The sequence below is a fragment of the Hippopotamus amphibius genome, chromosome 13, assembly GCF_030028045.1.
Source record: "Hippopotamus amphibius kiboko isolate mHipAmp2 chromosome 13, mHipAmp2.hap2, whole genome shotgun sequence".
Classification (NCBI taxonomy): Eukaryota; Metazoa; Chordata; class Mammalia; order Artiodactyla; family Hippopotamidae; genus Hippopotamus; species Hippopotamus amphibius.
Window position 1 is genome coordinate 45,745,667 of NC_080198.1, and position 22,089 is coordinate 45,767,755.

General features: G+C 40.9%; 1 protein-coding gene across 1 annotated transcript in view; it reads left to right on the forward strand.

Moving 5' to 3' along the window:
* The window catches only part of ABHD5 (abhydrolase domain containing 5, lysophosphatidic acid acyltransferase), a 38,669-nt gene that overhangs the window by 15,631 nt on the left and 949 nt on the right, over positions 1-22,089 (forward strand). The window contains exons 2-6 of the mRNA XM_057705599.1: positions 4,510-4,595; positions 7,397-7,769; positions 16,371-16,525; positions 18,881-18,992; positions 21,894-22,080. Coding sequence (XP_057561582.1) covers positions 4,510-4,595; positions 7,397-7,769; positions 16,371-16,525; positions 18,881-18,992; positions 21,894-22,080 — 913 coding nt within the window. The remainder of the gene's footprint in view (positions 1-4,509; positions 4,596-7,396; positions 7,770-16,370; positions 16,526-18,880; positions 18,993-21,893; positions 22,081-22,089) is intronic.

Sequence of the window (22,089 nt, forward strand, 5' to 3'; positions counted from 1 at the left end):
TTTTGAGTTCCCTCCCGATTGTGGGTCGCTGCACCAGAGTGGGGTTTATGGTGAGATTGCGTCTCAGCCTTTCCTACCTGCTTCAGTGTGGTTTCTCTCTGGTTTGGCCAATGTAGAGGGTTTGTTCTGCCAGTTTTTAGGTTACTGTTAAAGGAAATTGTTCTATAGGTAGCTGTAGATTTCAGTGTGTGTGTGGAGGAGATGAGGTCAGGATCTTCCATCTTGAACTGAAACCCCAACGTCCTTTTTTTCACATAACATCTCCATAGTATAACCCACATGCCATGAAAACCTGACCAAATACATCTGCTTATAGTCCTGTCCTTTAATCCTGTGTGTGTGTGTGTGTACATACATACATACATACATAGTTATGGAACTTACTAGGAAGTTTTTATATCTAAACATAAAGAGACAAGAAGAAAGTTGACTAGCAGATAGGAAAAATTTATATATATGAAAAAACGTGTGAGTTACAGTGCTTCTGATCACCTTCTGAAATTGTTCATTCTGTTGATTACCCTTTTCTGGATTGACCTTTTTGCAGACATTTGTTTGTTGTTTTGTTTTGAGGGGGGTTCAGGCCCGTGCCTTGCCCATATTTTATCTCCTAATAAAGAACTGGTGGTACTGTAAGTGCTCTCTCCCTATAGAAATGAACCTCATTTGCCTTCCTTCATCCACTTCTTATATTTCTTTTGACCAAGGCCTTCATTTCACATACACAGTTATTGTGCACTCACATGGCCACAAGCCAGTAGTGTATATGACACAAGCAATATAAGAATGACTTTTAACATGGATTTAGCATTCATTGTGCTCAGAGTGCAGTAGGGCAGATAAATATGTAAACAAGTAACCACAGCAGTGGTAACTATATCTGTAACAAGGGCCAGAGGAGTGACTAGTGACCTGTGCTCTTGGCATCAGGATTAGGGAGAGTATCTCAGAAAAGACAGGGTATTCTAGGCAGAGGGAAAGCCATAGGGGCATAAAATAACATGAAATTTTGGGAGTTATAAGGTATTGAAAAAGTACAAATTGCAAAGATAAGACATGGCAAGGTATTCTGTGGATGGATTGTGAAGCATCTTCTGTGAAGATTTAAGGAATATGGCTTTATTCTGTAGGTAAGGACAACTGCTCAGACATTTTAAGGAAGGTAGTCATCTGAGAAAAAAGGGTTTTGAAGTCGCTCAGAATTCAAGTCACATCTCTACTTATGTCACTTACTATCTGTACACTCTTGGGCCTGGTGCTTAACATTTTGAACCTCAGTGTTCACATCTGTGGAATGGGTGTAGCTTGGACTGAGCCTATCTTGGATTGTGCGTGACTTAATCATTCAGCAAACATTATTTATTGAGAGCCTGTTACACATAATGCCCAGAGAAATTCTACAGGGAAGGGAAATGCAATAGGGGCCTACAAAGCTTAGAAGAAGATAGCTGCTATATCAACCCATTCCAGCTTTAGCACGTCTCTGTTCACAGCTATTCTTATTCGTGTGTTCTGTTGTTATTAGTGGCCCCTTAGACAGAAACCTGGGATTCCTCTATTATACCTTCTTGATGAGCAATTATCAAATCCAGACTGTTTTACCTTTTTTTTTATTTGGTATAGAATTTTATTATGATAAATGCTTAAGTTTTACATGTTCGCTTGCTGAATTTTGACATATATGCATACATCTGTGTAATCCAATTGTATGTTAAGATGATGAGTTACACTGTCACCACTTATAATTCATTGCAACCGGTACACTTCAGATGAAGCAATAACTTTATTTATTCACATCATGAACGCAGATTAATATGCTACGTATTGGGGTAGAAACTGAGAATGTGATGAGTCCTTACCTGCGAGGAGCTTACGGTAGGTCAGGGTACTGAAGAGCAAATGTGAGCGTGATGGCACCATGTGAGAACTAAGACAATAGGGCTTGAGTACAGTGTGCCATCCTGCCACCTTGGTCTAATTCTCTTTGGGTAAGTGGGCAGAGGGGAAATGGAATCTAATCTGAGGTTGGTAACAGGTACAATAAATCGTGGAAAGAAGGGGAGAGGCGTATTCCAAGGATATTTAGAGCCAGGAAGCAAGAGGACAGAGAATGTTATATGTCTAGAGAATAGGAAATAAGAGATAAAAATGATATTAGAGTGTCAAGTAAAAGACTGGAGCAAGGCTGAGTTTTCCATTGTAGGTCAACTTGAAGTAGCCTTACCTTCAAGACAAGGAGTGATGCAAGATGACAATTCTTTGTCAATTCTTATCTTTGAAATGCCTCTGAACCTTATATAAAAACCCTTATTTTATGCCTCATAAGTGTTAGTGAATCCCTGTTGTTATTGTCATCAGTATAATATCAACTACTGTTGATTGAATGTTTCTACATATCTTACGTAGAAGAGGGGAGCACTGTGGTAAGGGGCACAGATACCTGGAGTAACGCTGCTGCAGGGTGAGGAATACCAGCAGACACTGCAGCCCAGAGGAGACTAGGAAAGGGTTTTGCCTTAGAGCCTCTGTTGGGAGTGTGGCCCAGCTGACACCTGGGTTTCAGCCCAGTGATGGTGATTTCAGACTCAGGTCTCCAGAAATATGATAGAATAAATTTCTGTTGCTTGAAGCCACCAAATTAGTGGTGATTTGTTAGAGCAGCCATTGGAAACAGTGCCCTTGTTACCTCACAATACACAGGATATACTTCTTTCTGTACATGTGCTCATGCCCTTTTCTTCGCTGGGAATGCCTGAACCACCACTCCAGCTTTTTTTTTTTTTTTTAATATTTGTTTTTTTATTTGGCCATGCCGGGTCTTAGTTGCAGCACAGAGGATCATTGTTGCAGCATGTGGGATCTTCAGTTGCAGCATGTGGGATCTTCAGTTGCAGCATGTGGGATCTAGTTCCCTGACCAAGGATCAAACCCAAGCCCCCCTGCATTGGGAATGCAGAGTCTTAGCCCCTGGACCACCAGGGAAGTCCCACTCCAGCTTTTGAAATATCCCATTTATTTGTGAAGATCCAGTCCAAAAGCAGCCCTAATCCCTTCAAGGAGAATTAATCACTCTTGCCTCTGTTTGGTAACCAGTATGCCCCAAGTGAGTAGAATAGTTCCTCAAAGATAGTGCTCGATAAATAACTGTAGAGTGAATTAATTCTGTCGTGTTACAGTTGTTGTCACTTATTTCTTCCATTATGTTTTTTTGCTTTATTTTTTAAATCGAGATATAATTAGCATATAACATTGTATAAGTTCAAAGTGTACAATGTATTGATTTATACATATATATAATATTGCAGTATGATTCCCACCATAGCTTTAGCTAACACCTCCACCACATCACGTAATTATCTCTTTTTTTTGTGGTAAGAACATTGAATATCTAGTCTCTTAGCAGTTTTGAAGTCCACAATACAGTGTTGTTGACTATCATCACTATGCCGTGCATTAGATCTCCAGGACCTATTCATCTTCTAGTTGTAAGTTTGTACCCTTAGCCTGTTTTATTTTTAAATATTCCTCATCTTCTTGTCTCCATCCCTGTTGCCAAGCTTTCGTTCTGGCTCTTAACTCTCATCTGGAATCTGCAGTTGTTGGTTTCTCTTCTTCTCTAATTCATTTTCTCTTTCATGAGAAAGTTCTCACTCTGAGTGATACTGGGCGTGTGCTGAGCGCTTGCTAACTGTCGGATGACTGCTAATGTCCTGCATTATCTCAGATTATTAGGATATGCCTGTGGTCTGCTGCTGGACCAGGAGTTGAAGGCTCACCTTCTTCTTGGTTGGCTATGAGCAAAGTGTGTCAGTTGCAGCCTCCCCATGCCTTTCCTCACCTTTTGCCCAAGGCCTGCTTCCTTGTTCTGTTTGTTTAGCTGTCTTCTGCCAGATGCTTGGGGCATCCTTGTCATCTGCTGTTTGCTGGAATCCAAAGCTTTAAAAAGTCAACTGGTTCACGCTGGGTAGATTGTACATGGGCCTGTCCTCTGTATCTGTATTGGGGTATGTTCTACTCTTAACTATGAGATTTGAGGCTTTAAAAAAAATCTCATGTTTTAATGAGATTTCTCCTCTCTCAGCCCTCATAGTAAGTGTATTTTATACTTGCTGTGAACCTGCCATTGAAATGATCCCAATCACGGTCTTTAAGGTTTACGTACTTCCACCCTGGTAAGAAACTGCCTTGCAGTTGGGGGGGGCGGGGAATGCCTTTTTTCTCTTTCTTCGTTCTGCCCGTTTTTATTCTCTGCTTGATTATGTGTAATCTGACTGTCCATGAAGGTAAGATGGACTTTCAGGTCTACTTGTAGATTCTCAGGTTGACGGTATCTGTATCCCACTACTTTATCACCGTGCTTTGTACCTATTAGGTAAATTTGTCACATACAGGTAGCTTCCTCATCACACAGACAGTAGATTTTCTATTCTGCTTTTCTTCTCCCTGTGTAACGGTTGGGAGTTGAAGAGCGTTAACTCACCTATTTGTATTTTGTTTTTGATGCTCTAGGTCAGGATGGCTAACTGGTTGGCTTCCCACATGGTGCCCTACATCAACATCACACCTTAAAGAAGCTGAAGAGAAAATTTTAAAATGTAAGGTTTTCTTCTTATCACTTAACTGAGCCATTTACTAAAATAGGTCTGATGTATCTCATTGCCTTGAAACTGAAGATAAGATTCTGTGGTGTGTTAGTTATTGACAAAAGAACTTTTTTTCCTTTTTCATGTCATTAGTAAGTGCATAAATGTGGGAAGGAGGCAAGGGTTCTCAAAATTTTTGGTCTTCAGTCCCTTTTATACTCTTAAATTAGGAAGCACCCCAAGGAACTTTGTTTAGAGGTTATAGCTATCAATATTTACTGTATTAAAAATTAAAACTGAACAATTTAAAATATGTCAACTTATTAATTTATTTTAAAACAATAGTAATAAACCCATTGCAGGTTAAAATAAATAGCATGTTTTTTAAAAATAGCTACTTTCTAAACAAATGTAGTGAGAAGAGTAACATTGTTTACAAGTTTACACATCTCTTTAATGTCTGGCTTAACATAAGGCAGCTGGATTCTTCTATCTGCTTCTGCATTCAGACTGTTGGTAATCACTTATCATGTGATCTCTGGAAAACTCCACTGTATACCCATCAGAGAATGAGAGCAAAAAAGGTAAATGAAGTCTTAGATTGTTATGAAAATAGTTTTGACCTTGAAAGACCTCCTGAAAGGGTCTCTGACTCACCAGAGGTCCCTACACTATGCTCTGAGAGCAAGCTGTAGGTGTTGCAGGGCGAGCAGCCTTGTCTAGGAGAACAGATACTGGACTACGGCCAGGTAAGCTGGTCTAGGCCCGGGGCTGCAGTCCCGGGGTTACAGGATCTTGCGCAAGTTCCTTTTTTCACCTTCCTAGTGTTTACCTGTAAGAGGAGTGGGTGGGGTGACCCTTAGAATTCTTTCTGGTTCTAGTATTCTAGGATTCTTTGTGTGTATATAGTAGTGTGGAAACCTTTTTTTGTTGTTGTTTCTTGTCAGCACTGAAATTTACCCACCCTTGTACTGTCAGAGTTCCCAGGTATCTGCGGGTGTACTTTCAGTTATAGTGTCCGCTGTGCGATTTTGTTTGGAGGAAGAGCTCAGGTGATGTAGTGCACATACATGATCATTGTGTATGTTTGTGCATTTATGAATGATTCAGGAGTAAGTGACCATAACTGGATGTACCCATGGAAGGGGACAGTTAGCCATCTTACATGGATTTTTAGCATGAAAATGGATTTCTACTCTGTATGGTTGAATAATCGTGTTCTCTGCAAAGCTGGCAAAGTTGTCATTGTGATTTACTGAATGAAAAATTTTTTGTCAGGAGATTAAAAAAAGGTGGGGGTGCTAGATACTACATTCATGTATTTAACAAACATACTGATTTCCTAGAGATGGAAATAGGAGTGAGAACTGGCCCCTGCTCCAGTATCAGACACGGAAGCAAGCAACTGGTACAGTGGAGTGAGCACTCTCATGGAGTTCACAGATGGTTTTTATGGGAATATGCAACATCTGTGTTCAGAATGCCAGCGTGGTTTGGCTTGGCACTAATACCAGATCACCTCCTTTTCTAAACTTGTATCATTTCCCCTCACTCTGGACTCTGTTATTATTCTGAACAAATGCTGGGTTTCCCTTTCTGCCACTGTGTGGGTACAAAACTGGAGATTATTTGGTTAAAGGGCAGAAACTCCCAGTTCTCCATGTTTGTCCACTGCAGATGTATATGCACAAATAATTAGGGGATATATCTAAAGTGTAGCTATTCAGTTGATAATTTAATGTAAAAGAATTTCAGATTAGTTTCACCTTTAGGCAGTTTTGGGGGAGATTTAAAGTATTTAGTCCTGTAGCATTGAGGACAAGAAAGATTTTTTTTATCTACAAAATTGTGATTATTTGCTTTCTCTAGAGAGATTGTTGGATACGAACTCAGACTACCTAGCACCTCATGCTGAGGAGTTCCCGCCATACCCTGCCACCTTTTCCTGCTAAACCTTATAATGACTTAAGATTTCAGTGACATGTTTAATACATGTACTGTTAATCCTTCCCTAAATTCCTAATGACATTTTAGGGAAAAAAAAATGTTTCTTTTGAGTCTGACTTCAATCTTCATTGCTTAATCTTCAAGTGTTCTACACATACAAGGTAGTATTCTTTTGTTATTGTCTGTAAAGCTAGAGACCTTAAAATAGCAGATTCAGCAGCCTCTCCAGTACCCTCAACTGATAGATATGAAAAGTCCAGAGAGCTGACATGACTTGCCGGAAAAACCCAGGCCACAGGTACTTGAGGTTTGTCTGAGATAGATCTTCCCACCAAGATATAAAATATGATAGTTAAGAATTACTTGCTTCGGGACTTTCTAGGTGGCACAGTGATTAAGAATCCGCCTGCCAATGCAGGGGACACGGGTTCGATCCCTGCTCCAGGAAGATACCACATGTTGTGGAGCAACTAAGCCCGTGAGCCACAACTATTGAGCCCATGTGCCGCAACTACTGAAACCCACGTGCCTAGAGCCCATGCTCCACAACAAGAGAAGCCACAGCAATGAGGAGACAGTGCACCACAATGAAGAGTAGCCCCCGCTCACCGCAACCAGAGAAAGCCTGTGTGCAGCAACAAAGACCCAGCGTAGCCAATAAATAAATAAATTTATAAAAAAAAAAAAAAAAGACTTGCTTCAATAAAATGTGCACTTTTTTTTTTAGAGCTGACATCATAAAGGCTAAAATGATACAAATGAATACCAGATGGTTTCTAGATTATTAATTTCTGATTGTTCTGAGAATACTCCCCTTCTCAGATGTCGTGATGCTAAGCAGAATTTCTCTTTTATGTTTCCGTTAGGTGTCCCCTGCACATACAAAAAAGGACCTGTTCGTATATCTAATGGAAATAAAATATGGACACTGAAGCTCTCTCATAATATTTCAAATAAGACTCCACTCATCCTCCTCCATGGTTTTGGAGGAGGTCTTGGACTCTGGGCACTGAATTTTGGAGATCTTTGCACCAATAGGCCTGTCTATGCTTTTGACCTGCTGGGCTTTGGACGAAGTAGTAGACCCAGATTTGACAATGATGCAGAAGAAGTAGAGAATCAATTTGTGGAATCCATTGAAGAGTGGAGATGTGCCTTAGGATTGGACAAAATGATCTTGCTTGGGCACAACCTGGGTGGGTTCCTGGCTGCTGCTTACTCACTGAAGTACCCATCAAGGTAAGTGGTAGTGACCAAAGAGAGGCACCCAAGTGCAGGTTTCCCGTTCCCCTCTTTCGTGGTTTTTGGTGTCAGGCTCTTATAATGCAGACATTCTCTTGAAGGACCTTGTAGACCAAACAGCCACAACTGATGGCCAGTTTAATATTGTTGGGTTTTCCCGTTACATATGCTGACATTGGTAGGAGGCTTGTGAAAGGACTTTCTGTTTGTTAGAATGTATACAGTTTAAGTCACAGTAAAAACTGCTGTGTTGTTACTGTTTACAGTTATCATCATTAGACCTGTGGATCAAGGCGCTTTCCCTAACCTTTTCCAGGTTTTAGTAAGCTCCAGTAGGAAGCCAGAGGTTAGAAATTAGAAGACGTGGGTGCTAGTGCTCTCTTTATGGCTTAGAGCAAATCACTTAATCTCTAAATGTTAGTTTCCTCATCTCTAAGCTACAGAAAATATACCTGCATAGAATATCTTATGGCTTTTTAAAAATTATACTGTACTCTAACCTTTATTGCTCTAGAATTTTCTGTCATCGAATTAATGAGTATTTACTTCAGAATCCTTATAGCATCTCCTCTTTCTTTACCTTATTTTTTTTCTTCTGCTATTTCCTATTATTTATGTTGCTAATCTGAGGGGAGGTCACATTCGAGTGCTCAGAATATAGAAGCAAAGCTTATTTTTGTTTTGTTCATCTTTTGGAAAGAAACAAAAAAGATCAGCATTTTTGTGCTGCCAGTGTATTTTTCCATTGGACTCATGGACTCATCCAGAATTGTGGCTGACTTTGACGTTGAATTCTGTGAGTGGGGTGAGGGTCATTTTCGGAGTGCATGGGTGCACCTGTCAGGCGGCCACACTGCGTTACTCCAGGTGTGCCGTTGACACAGAGTTTGATGTGTGGAGCAGCAGCCCTGTGTACCTGAGGTTATCCTCCTCTGGAACGGCCAGCTTTTCCCCTATAGATTCTTTGTCTAAACTTCAGCATTTACGCTTGATTTTTCCGGAGAGTTCATAGTCCTGTGTGTGCTAGCCGGTAAAATAGTCTTGTCACCTGGCAGATCTGTGCTTTCGAAAGAAATCCAGATTTTCTTCTTCCGGTTGGCTTTTGGGGATTACTGTCTTTTATTGAGTCCTACTCTTAGTGATGAACAATTAGCTGTATTTGTGGGGAAAGAAAGAAGTTTATTCTTCTGGTATAATGCATCAGGGCTATTTGTGGGGGTTGGGTTTCTTTTGTTTCTTACCAGGTGTTTATTATGTCCATCTTGTGGTATTTATTCCCTGGAGATGTGACATGGGACTCAGTGGGCTAGGCTCTGGTCATGAAGTCCTGTGTCTTAGGATCCTGACCCTTCTTGGCTATCTGCTGTTTAGGTCAGTTGGTAAGATTTTCATTTACAGTTGTGAAATGCTCTAAAGAAATAAGAGGCTTCAGTGATTCAGAAGGGAATGACCACTTTAAAACCACCTATAAAAGGTAATCGCAACATATGTGGAATGGCGTTGGCGGGGGCCGGGGGGAGCTGAACAGGTATGTAAAACAAAGCCAGTGATCCCTGCATCGGACTGACTGCATTTTAGAAAATGATTTTTGAATGTTTGTGCCTATTACTAGAAATAAAACTAAAGTACTGTGTCAAGACCAAGAACCACTAAGTATTAACCAATAGATGAATAAGAGAGTGCTTGAAATAATGAGTGTGTTTAAATTGGCTGATCGCTACCAAATATTGAGTGAAACTCTACAGAACACGTTGGATATTCAAGACTATATTTTTAACTGCATAAAAAATTGAATTATTAAACACAAGTTAATTTCAAAATAACGAGGTTCTCTGGATTTTCAGATATCACAAATTATGAAGTCCAGACATAACACTGTGCTTGGCACATAGTGGGTGCCCAGTAATATTTCTTGAACAGATTAATCCAAGAAAGAGCATTGAAAACTAAATTCGCGTTTCATTTTACAATTTTATGTTCTTTTCTCTGCTTTCCCTTTCCATCGTGAGGAAACGTATCAAGAGTCAGGAGTAGTCGTTATTCTTTTCCATGTTCTTTATGGGAGAAAAGTAGATTTCAGACATATAAATGTAAACAAGGAAAGATTTCATTTTTATGCCTTTTGACCAGTTATTTTGCATCTTATGTTAGTTTGTCTCATAAAAACAAGTTACAATTGAGATAAAGTTGGGATCATTTTGTGTGTATGTGTGAGAAAAGATTAGTGAGAATGCTTGTTCTAACATAGACATAACATATATGCGTATTTTGTGTGGTTAATAAATACAGACCAGATAATACTGCAGTGTAGCACACAGTATAGGAAGGGCGGTTAACCTCTAGGGTCTCCCCGTCCCCCCAGCTTTTTTCCTGTGTTGATTTTCAGGATGGCTTTCCTTGGAGCACTTCTCTTTTACTGGAGAAGAAAGAGATCAATGAATAAGAATGTCCCTATTCTTATAGAGACATCATCTCCTTTGTTGCAGACATCCTCACTGCCCCCCTGTTTTTTCAGATTACTACTAATGGTCCCCATTTGTGTTAACTTCTTACCTTACAGAATATTTTTTTCTGCTTGGTACTGACTGAGCAAATTCATATAAATTTACATAGAAGATCTGATGTTATGGTCAATAGAACAGTTCAGCAGACTCACAGATCTAAACGTGAAACACGATTGATTGTTGCCAGTGTCATGTTCATAATTATAGCAGGCCTCATAGTAAGTGAGGTTTAGCCTTAGCTGTTTCTTCAAGCTGCACTCATACTAGGCAGACAGGTGATTGTCAGGGTCGCCATCTGTGTGATATGAGAGCTTTTACCTGAGCCAGAAGACCTGCTTGATGGCATACACATATTTTCTCTGGTGCAATAGAGTGGACTATTTTGTATTGTAAGGAACTGCCTACTCTAAATGTCACTTATCCAACTTTAACTTGATCCAAGTACCTTTTTAAAAAACTTTTTTTAGAGGTGTTTTGAGAGGGAGGTACAGAGATTTCCAATGTAATCCCTGTTCCTACACATGTATACCCTCCCCTACAAGGACCATTTTTATTATGCTGTCATGAGATTAAAATAAATCTTTGAGGTTCAGAAAGATTTTGGTGGAGGGGGGGATGAGAGGAGGGGGAAAAATGGTGTAATAAAGACGAAATGAGATTCAGTTAATTTCCTTCATTCACTGTGCGTCTTTTCTTGTCTCTCTCTCTTTTTCTCTTGAGTGGACTTTGAGAATATTCCTTTTTTCTTTGCCTCCTCAGGTATGACAGATATAATCTTTACTTCTTTTTCCTCCTAGGTGAAACCACAGCTCTTTAATTTCTATTGTTTCTATGCATAGAAGAAAAAACCACAAACACAACAGTTTTTTTTACTTGTTGGGACTTATGTCCCAGTCCATACCTATTTCTGCCCTTATCTTTTATGGGCAGCCCCATTCTTTTATTCTTTGTTTCTTGTGATAGGACAGTTTGAGGAGAAGAGTGAAAATGCCTAGTTTATTGTACTTGTTTAGGAAGGATTCTAATAATAAAAAATAAATAAAAACTATTTTTTTTCCAATTTTTGGTACGTTAGGTCAACCTGTGTGCTTCATCTCTGTGAGCAGCAGAGTGCCTCTGTCCATAAACGTTGTTCTGTAGCCTGCTTTGTGGCAGTGATCCCATATTTTCCCCAGATTCTTGATACTGATTATGAACTGAGTATTCAGCAATTGTGACACTTTATGTAAAAGTACATGGATGAGTCCTCAATTGGAATATTGGTGATGATTGAAATAACTGTAACATTATAATCCAGCAGGTTGGTTGTGTTTAAATAATGTTGAGTGACTTTATATGCTTGTAAGGCTTACATTGCATTGGGGGAAGAGACACAAATAACCACATTAGTAGCATGATAGCTGTGAGAACTCTTGAATGAGTACCTGGCCCAGTCTCAGGTCCATTATGGTACCCTAAAGAAGTACAGTTTGAGCTGAGGCGGAGGTCTCAGAGGGAAATAGCAGGAGAGCATTCTAGGCAAAAATTGCAAAGGCCCTGTTCTGGGGGGACATCTGGGCCATTCTGGAAGGGCTGTGTGGTTGGTGGTCAAAGAAGTCATGAACTGTTTAATAGATAACTCCAAATGGAGGTACAAACCCCATGTTCCTTCCCCTAAAATGACCTTAGTTCATCTCTGTTCTCTTACGGTGATTTGTAGTATATTAGAGATGTTGCCTGTAATTTTACTTGTAGTTGAATGTGCTGCATCACAAACAGGACCCTTGCGTGAGGTGTCTTGGGCCACCATTCTGTGAAATCTTCACTGAGCAGTGTCTGATCACCTTCAGGTGGGAACAGAGGGAATAGAGTATGCCAGCAATAATAGCCAAAGAGACCATCTCCTTTCTTTCATCTGTGCGCTCAGTTTTTCCTTTTAATTTTCCTTTCCTTCTTGCCCCTGCTGCTCAGGATCCCATACAGAGACTATTTGTGTTTTATAGGATTTGTTATAAACTAAGAAAAAGGACGCTATGAGAACTTTTATTAACTTAGAAAGTGTTTAGCAAAGAGATCCATTCCAAGTCACAACAGTATAGGTTACAACTGGTCTTCTCCACTAAAAGGTATTCAGATCATCTTGCTTTTGACCTTGCCTGGCTCTGTCTCCTGACTGTGTAGGGCTGGACTGAGCATTTCTTATCAGCCCTTCTTGAGAAGAGAGACTGTTCTACTTGACTCAAAATTGGAGGTATTTAAGTGTCTTGTTCCTTCCCCTCAGTGGCTTGGAACCAACGGGAAATATCTGGGGCTGACTTCTTCCTGAGAATGCCTCTTTTGTGCACTGACTCGAGTTTTCCTGGTCCTTTTCCTTGTTCCTTTCCTTGTTCCTTAGTAGGTCCTACACTCCTTTGTACATTTTGGTTCTGTATCTGATTGTTCTTGTTGTTGTATTATTTCTAGCTGGCGGCTGACTTTAAGTCTTCTGAAAGTCAAGTTTATATAGCCTTGTTAGCATTTTAGTCTCAGCTGACCCAGCATGTTGGAGCAGGTGTTACCTACTTCTTTGCCCTATAGGCTGTAATCTGCTCATTATCTTCGAATTTAAGACCTACTCTAATGACTAACCTGGAGAAGAATGCTTTATTATGTTTCGAAACTGATGAGCTATTCTTGTGTTCCTGCTTTACCACTTCTTTGTTTTTCCTGTAGTTTGCATTAGCCTATGATTCTTGATAAAGATATCTGATAGGATAACTCACGTGTGTCTGGCTAGACTCGTTCTTTAAGCCTAGATGTGAACTAACAAAATCCCATCAGGCTATCCTCTACGGAACATTAGAGGGTGGAGTCTGGATTACTGTATGAGTTTGGATATACATTAAAACTAAATAACTGCTATCAAATGAGGAGATAATCTTCTTGCTAGAAAAGCAGGTGAGAAGGTAGCCTAGGAACTTGGTCTGGTGCAGGGTTATAAGGCATGTGAGCCAAAAACCTGTGCACGCTTTTCTGAAGAATAAAAATGTTAAATTACTTGTTGCTTACACAGTTCCAGCCACTGTCTTGCCATGCTCCTGGAATGAATTATTCACTAATAATCTTCCTATATTTGCTACTATAACTAGCTAGCATTTACTGGATATTTGTTATTTGATAGCTGCAAACCTAAGTGCTTTGCATGGTCTATCTCATTTAAAATCCTTACAACCAAAAATAAGCAACAGTTGTTTTCTGAGGTCTTTTACATGTAGTGGATATATAACTACAGTTTAGAGACTGTTGCAGAGCTTTAAAAAATTGTTTTCCAACATTTTTGACTGTAACCTTCAGTAAGGATTATGTATGTGTGAAACAAAAATTTTGTGGAATGATACGCTTGTTATAGGATATATTTTTCTATTCAAAATTATACAATTTTATTAAAAAACAGATTGGCTCTGACTCTCTAAGTGGATTTTACTACCCACTAATGAGTAATGACCTGCAAGATTAATATGAGAAATAACAGCGATGTTCTAATGTTATCCAGGGGACCAGAAAAATTCAGACTGAACTAACTCTTATGCTTACTCTGATTATACTTTATAAAATTTGTACATTGTTATAGACAAAGACCAAAAGAAAACTGGAAAAGCATAATATTCCAAACGTTACTAAGCATCTACCATGCACTAGGCTGAAGGCATCAAATCAAACAACTGTTGGGGCACTTTGCTCCCTTTCAAAAAAAGAAAAAAAAGGTCATCTGCTCCTGTATTTATACTTTGCATAACTTGTTAAAATTTCATAGATCCGAGCTTCCCTGGTGGCTCAGTGGTTAAGAATCCGCCTGCCAGTGCAGGGGACACAGGTTTGATTCCTGGTCTGGGAAGATCCCACATGCTGCGGAGCAACTAAGCCGGTGTGCCACAACTGCTGAGCCTGTGCCCTAGAGCCTGTGCTCCTCAATAAGAGAAGCCACTGCAATGAGAAGCCCACGTACTGCAACAAAGGGTAGCCCCTACTCTCTGCAACTAAAGAAAGCCTGTGTGCAGCAGCGAAGACCCAGCAAAGCCAATAAATAAAAATAAATAAATTTATAAAAAAAAATTCATAGGTCCATACTAAACAAGGCAAGCCAGAATTAAGGCAGAAACAATACCATCACTAACTAGAAATGTGTGAGACTTTCCTCCCACAAATTTCCTTTGTTCTGCCCCTTCTTGGGTTAGCAGGTCAGTAAGAGCCTCGAGCAGATTGGGTAAGATCCCATAACAAATTTGTAATGCAATTTAATCTTTTCCTGTAGAGTATGTGTTAATAAAGAGTTCGTTTTTCTCTTTAGGTAAGTCGGTAGCGAATAATACTGGCTGTTTCCCAAAAATGAATCTTTGCTGTTTTCAACTAGGTGGCCATTTCATTAATTCCACTCATACCTCTGGCACGTGTCCCCCTCCCCCACCTTCAGATCTCACTGTGGGCTGTCACAGGAGGAATTTAGGAGGCAGTCAGAATATCAGAGATGACTTCTGAAAAAACATTCATTTTCACCCCCATTTCCATACACTATTAGAAAATAATCTCATAAAACTCTTAAGCAGTGAAGTCGCTCTTAGTATATGGAAATCTCACATTTGACATGCCTTCACAGAGATTCATTCTACGAATCTTCTTGATGCTCTGAAATTTGGAGTATAGTGTTAGCAGTGGCCTAGAGTTGATAAGAGTTAAGCTTTACCTAAACCTACTAACATCTTTATCTCATGGTGCTTGGCCTGTTCTTAGGAAGGAGAGCCTTCTGCCCGATGGCTCTTTGGCATCTGTTAGTACACTGGGGCTGGGAAATAAGGATCATAGCCCTAGTTCTACATTGACTAGCTTTAGGTTCTGGAGTGAGTCACATAGCACATCTCAGCTTTCTTCTCATCCGATGAAATGAAAGATTGGCTTGAGTATTCTCCAGGGGTCCTTGGAGCTCTGTGCTCTGGGTCTGTGCTCTGAAGCTTTCTGTTTGAGAAAATGCAGTCAGAGCAAAGGATTTATTATTGACCCATCCTTATCTGTGCTGAAAAAAATAATAAAACTTATATTGGGAGTAATAGCTATCTGTTCCCGTGTTCTGGTTTCTTCACCTTTCTATTTCAACTATGACTTAGGAAAGGGACTTTAGAATCAGTGTCAGCTCAGCCTTGGAGATTTTTGCTGGCATTTGTTGGCTGTTTTGGCTACAGTTGAATATCGTTTTGTGTTAGGACATTTATGTTTTGTTGAGGATCTTTATAATGTGTTATACCATGATAGAATCACAAGGACATGGTTCTGGTTTTCCCTCATCAGAAAGATGCTTCATAAGATGGAAAAATTGAAACCATTAGTGATATGAAACAATTTTGTGTAAGTGTGGACTGAAGCTTTTCTATCTCTTTGAAGTAAAGAAGAAAATTAGCAGAGGATTAGGAACAGAATCTAATGCCAGTATATCTTGTTGTTATGGGTAGGGTAAATGTTTCCTGATCACCAAACTGAAATCCCAAATTGGGGGGTATGTTTTCAGCCCATGTTGTTACCTTATCTTCCTGTTTATCAAAAGTTCCTTCGGAGTCCTTTTGAATCCACCTAAAGTCCTAATGCCTCTTAAACTTTCAGAATGATTTGGTGCCTAGGAGATAACTATTGTTGGTGCCCGAAGCTATTTTATGAGTGAAATATTAATCTCCAGTCATTTGTGCAGTGTCAACCTTGAGATGCGTGGAACCATTGGATTTTTCTGAGGGGTCAGTGATCTACATCATCTGCCAGAGTGTAGCTTAAACATAGCGACAAATGCTGTCTTTTCTTGTTTCTCAGGAGTAACCACAGTTATCGTGTACCCTTTCACACATCCATTATTATCCACATTTAGATAGATTAAAAATGAAGCCCCCTTTCTACCATTCAACTCTCAAATCCTACCAAATCTCATCAATTTATGCCTAATAAGAGCATGCTGTAACCTGTTCAGCCACTAGTTTTCTCTTTAATGCAAGGTTTTTGAAGGCGGTTCATTCTCTTTTTACTTTATAAATCAGGTAAGTTCTTTACAATCCTGGGGTGAATTTGCCAAATGATGTGAAGTCTGTTCTTTCCCCAACAGGGTTAGTCATCTCATTCTAGTGGAGCCTTGGGGTTTTCCTGAGCGACCAGACCTTTCTGATCAAGAGAGACCAATTCCAGTTTGGATCAGAGCCTTAGGAGCAGTACTGACTCCCTTTAACCCTTTAGCCGGCCTCAGGATTGCAGGACCCTTTGGTGAGTGCTTGCTTACACCTGTATCCTAGGAGAGCAAAATGTTTGTAAGTAGCAATAGAGGAGTATTCGCTGATCACCATTGTTAGTTAACATCTTAAAAACGAACAGAAAAACCAAACCTAACTTTTTCTCCTCCCCCTATAAAAAGTACCAGTCCATGCATAAAGATGAATGAAACCAAGCTCCTCTCCTTAAAGAGGAATCTTTATATTGTAAACATTACAGATAATTAGCAAGGAGAGCAGGTGGGAAATGCTAAGGATGAGGTTAGGCGACCTTGAACATTCTGAAAAAAGCCAAGCAAGCAGTGTCTTGGGGAAGTTTATCTGCTAGCCCCAGGCATGGGAGGAAGTGACCTATTGGGGAGCCTTTGGCCTGTTGGTGATGTCCAACTGGCAGATCACAAAGCCTGACCTGACCAGCGACCGTGGGATAACAGGTACCATCACGCAGATTCCTTTCTTGCCCCATACTGTCAGAGGGTTAAGAAGATTAAGTCATCCTTTCCTGCAAAGATTTGGGGGACTCCCGATTTGTGTTTCTGGTCATATTTTGAGTTTAGTCTCTGATTTAAGTTTATTTGACCCTCAGCTCCTCTGTCTCAGCCTCGCAGCCAAGGGAATTTCCTTCCCTCGTTGTCACAGATGGTGAAGGTCTGGACCTCTGCCTTTCCCTGTTACAGCTTATGTCAGTTAGGAGGGCTTTTGGCTGAAAGTAACTGAAGACCTCAGTGGTTTAAACCAGAAGGCCTTTTATTATTTCCTTAACAAGCAGTCTGGAGGCAGGTGGTTTTAGCATTTGTTCTAGAAGCTAGCTTCTTGATGTTAGGGTTTGGGTCTGTGTATGTGATTCTCTTGACCTTTTACCTGGTTGCTATGACAGGAAGCATCATCTTACAAAGCAGCACTCTGAAACAAGAGCGAAGGAAAGCGTAATGCTCGTTGTCAGGGGAGACGGTCTTCCCTGGGAGCCCCAGCAGACTTCCCCCTTGTGTCTCTGCCCACCCCTAGTACTTCTTCCAGCAGCAAAGAAATTTCTGTGACTGGTCAATCATCATTTGTTCCCAGGGGCTGGTGAGGGGCCTGCTTTCCCGGGCACATTGCTGCCTAATTGATACACAAAAGTTGCGCTCTCAGCAAGAAAAGAAGAGAGGCATGATGGGTGGGTGAGGGTGTGGCAATAACTGCTGCATAGGTGACTGTACATTCTGCCACCCCCTGCCCAGGCCTGGCCCCTTCTTGCCTGGGTGTCATCCCTTTGGGGTGTGGAGAGCAGCAGGACTGCAGGAATGAGAAGAGGGCACAGGGACTGAATTGGTGACCACACTACACGCCCTCAGTCCTCGTGTAGATAGCCTCTCTTCACCCGCGCCCCCCGCCCCCAGTAGAGCCATGCCTTCTTAGGTGCCTGATCCTCCTTTGATGAGCTGCTTAAAAGCTTTATAGTCCTGACATGTAAGTGGATTTTGCTTGATCCCAGTTACACAGGTAGCAATTATGGGAAAAGTAAAGCATGAGAAGAAATTAGGAGATAATGGTGGGGGAGGGAGGATGCCTAGGAGGGGCCCTTTAAAGCCATGCCCTCTGCCTCCCATCGTTGCTTGCATGTGGTGGTGAGGGAGAGGCAGAGTGTCCACTGTGTCATGAAAGTTCTTGGTGGAGCTGTGTAATTCCTTCAGAGGTGGGAAGGCAGGGGAAGTGAAGAAGTAAGACCTTGCTTGGGTATTGGGCAGCGATGGCAGAGAGGGAAACTGGCCAGTCCCTGGGTCCAGAAGGAAAAATAGTAAACGGACAAAGGTTCCTGTACTTCATCCTCTTTCCTTTGGGGGCCTGCCTCTCACCTTGGGGGTGGGACCATGGCAGCCACTGTAGATGGCCTTAGTGGGGAGTTCTGCTAGTGTCCCAAGCAGAAACTCTGAGTTAATTTTCCCAGGAAATATTTAGGTCCCAGTTCACTTCATTGAGATGCTGGTGTGCTGTAATTGTGGAAGAAATACAGATTGTTAAGTTGATTTTATGTATGAGCTGTCCTGTTCACCTCCCTTGTTTAGTAGAGCTTATTTTCCTACAAAAACAAGTCTTAGGCAACTGTTTTTGAGATCCTAAAGCATATCTGTAAGTAAACATGACAGTCTTTTATTCTTATTTTAATCTGTCCTTAGGGAACTTGAGAGCAGTTTCTAGGATCTGTGCTTTTTTCCACAGATGTATTTTTAAAATACATATTTGAATACATGTGTCATGTAGCATGTAGTACTCATTATGGAAGCAAACACTAAAATCTTCTATATTAGTATATAAATTAATTATAATTTAAAACATATATAATTTAAAAGGTTCATTTTCTATTACATAGGTTTAAGTCTAGTACAACGTTTAAGGCCTGATTTCAAACGGAAGTATTCTTCAATGTTTGAAGATGATACTGTGACAGAATACATCTACCACTGTAATGTTCAAACTCCAAGGTAAGGTTTATCTAAATTTACTGTGTTTGTGTTTTAGACTTTTCTTTTTTGAAAATATGTGAATAGTCCAGGAGATTTTTATTGGTGTGTAAATGACTAAATTTAAAAGGACAAGTGGTTAAGTGACTGATACTTCTTAATTTACTCATCTGTTCATGGAGTACCTACTATATAAAACATGGTACTGGATTCTTCTTTTTTCTTTAACTATTTATTTCTTTATTTATTGGCTGTATTGGGTCTTCGTTTCTGCACACGGGCTTTCTCTTGTTGTGGCGAGCAGGGCTACTCTTTGTTGTGGTGGGCTTCTCGTTGTGGTGGCTTCTCTTGTTGCGGAGCAGGGGCTTTAGGCGTGCAGGCTTCAGTAGTTGCGGCACATGGGCTCAGTAGTTGTGGCTTGTGGGCTCTAGAGTACAGAACAGGCTCAGTAGTTGTGGCACATGGGCTCAGTAGTTGTGGCACACGGGCTTAGTTGCTCCGTGGCATGCGGGATCTTCCCAGCCCAGGGCTCGAATCCCTGTTCCCTGCATTGGCAGGCAGATTCTTAACCACTGCGCCACCAGGGAAGTTCATTGTATTGGATTCTGATGAGAGATTAAAAAACCAGATATACTTTCTTCTCCTAAAGTGCCTGTGGATAAGTTGAGGGAAGTCTTGGTCTTGGGCATCTCGTTGAGGAGGTTGGAGTTGAGAGAGAAAGAAGAATTGGAAATAAAACAGCATTCCCAAATGAGCATGAATGCTCTACAGAAAAGGAGTTCTGGGTTAAATGAGAATGCTTTTCTGTGCCATGGATCTTCCTAGAACCTCTTTTTAAGGGTTTTAAATCTCCCTGGTGCGTGGGGGATTTGCTGTTTGCACCCCCTCTTACTCAGCACCTCTTCAAGTCTATGCATCAGCATAAGAAACACTGCTGCAGAGGTGAGGAGTAAGTGAGGGGAGAGGGGAAGGGGAGTCTGCATGAGTTTTGACAGTGATTGGGAGAGAGAGAGCACGGTAGCTAGAGGGAGCAAGAGGGCCAAGCAAAGCTGTTTCTTATTTAAAAAAGAAAAAAAAAATGACTATGGATGTTGGGTACAAGGCACCAGTGGAGAAAACAGAGCCTGCAAGTCTTGAGGAGCTGGGAGGTGACTGGAAGACAGAGCCGTGAATTGGTAGGGAGAGGATCAAGAATGGAGTATGACAATGAGAGCTCCAGTGCTCGTGCTGGGTTCCGTACCAGAATTATTGGAGGAATTTGTCAAAAATGTGGTGCCTGAACCCTGTCTCTAACACTCTGATTCAACAGTTCTGGGCTGCATCTTTAACAAATGTTTCAGATGATTCTAGTATAGGTGGTCCATAGACTATACTTAAAATGTAAAAGTGGTACCTCATCCTTGCTAGTTAAGACTGAGACTTGGGAGAAAGGCTGAGAGGTGAGATGCAGAGACAGCCTCCTTCACTTTTTTGTTTGTTTTTTTGCCTCTCTCACTTCGTTCAGAGAATATGTACATCTATTTTTTTAAAAAGATTGAGGCCATAAGAGCACTTGAGGTATAGCTGTAACCCCAGTCTTTGTAGTAAAGTGTAGGATAGAGGTTCTCTGCCAAAGGTGAGGGAGGCTGGAGAGGTTTGGGGTCCTCAGGGGACTGATGTTTTGTGACTCACCAGGCAGCTGGGTCTGGTGGATTAGGTCTACACACTTCATTGACTTGTTCCAACAGTTTTCAGTGGCCTGTTCCTGGGACATCATCTGTTTTTCTGCATGATCTTAGCATTTTGTTCTTAACCTATTTATAGCTCATGATTACACGTGTCTGTGTAGTCCTAGTTTGTTGCCTTTCTTGTGGTGGAACTTGAATTCATAAACGGCCATTCAGAAGTACACCTAGTACCACAAGGAAAGCAGAGAAATGACAGCAGAATGGATCTGTCCTAGGAGTTTGCCAGATGTTCTGTATTCTTTTATGTGATGGTCAGTCAGGTGTGGCCACAAGAGAAGGCATTGGAGAGGCTCAAGAAAACAAAGTTTAGTATACTCACAGGTCCTAGAGAGTGGGTCACTGAATGCTCTGAAGGGTCACAGGGGATGCACCAGATTTTGGTCAGATGGCAGAAGACAGGAGTGAGGGGAAGTCCAGGCTGGAGCCTTTATTGGGTTCTGCAGGAGAGGCAAGGCAGCGCAGGGTGGGCAGTGTAGGATTGGCTAGTTGAATAATTTCAGTGGGCTCTAAGATATAGGAGTGGTTTCTAGTTGTCTGGTACTTGGCCTTGGGATGATTAAGGCATAGGAACATTGCCTCCTGGGATGTGCAGGTCAGACAGAAGAGGTGCAGCTCTGGATGGGTTAGTTTGCACATGAAGGCGTGGTCTCCCAGTTGAGTCCTTTGCTATCTCTAAGAATTGGCTAGCTCCAGGAGTTAGTCTCTCCCCAGCCAGAAAGGTTTTTAAAGATGTCAAACATCATAATATGCAGAAAATTAAAAATATAAATGATACACAAAGAAGACTTAATCTGAATTTGTTGTTATCTTGGTATTGGTTTTGCCATTGTAGGTAAAAAGCTGGTGCCATGAACCTGTGAAAAGCTGCCTTGAAAATAAGTTAGAGTGAAAAAACAATTTCAACTATCCCCACAGGAAGTTTGATTATTTTATGATAGGGTTGCATGTTTTGATTTGAAAGGTGATCATTTTTTTTAGAGTTTTTTTAGAGTTTAAAGCATCCTTGTTTATCTAACAAAAGCATATATCTTCTGTGGGGTTTGTTCCTCACATTTACTAGTAAATTATTTTCTATGTAAGCTGTGGTTTTTCCTGGAAGGGGGGAGGAGCTAAATATGAGTATGTCTTTGTAGAGGTGGGAGGAGTGATACATACTTATCCCCCAGAATCATACGTGTGATCTTCTCCCTTTAAGTGGTGAGTCCGCATTCAAAAATATGACTATCCCTTACGGATGGGCAAAAAGACCAATGCTCCAGCGAATTGGTAAAATGCAGCCTGACATTCCAGTTTCGGTGATCTATGGTGCCCGGTCCTGCATAGACGGCAATTCTGGCTCCAGCATCCAGTCACTGCGACCACATTCATATGTGAAGACGATAGTAAGTGTG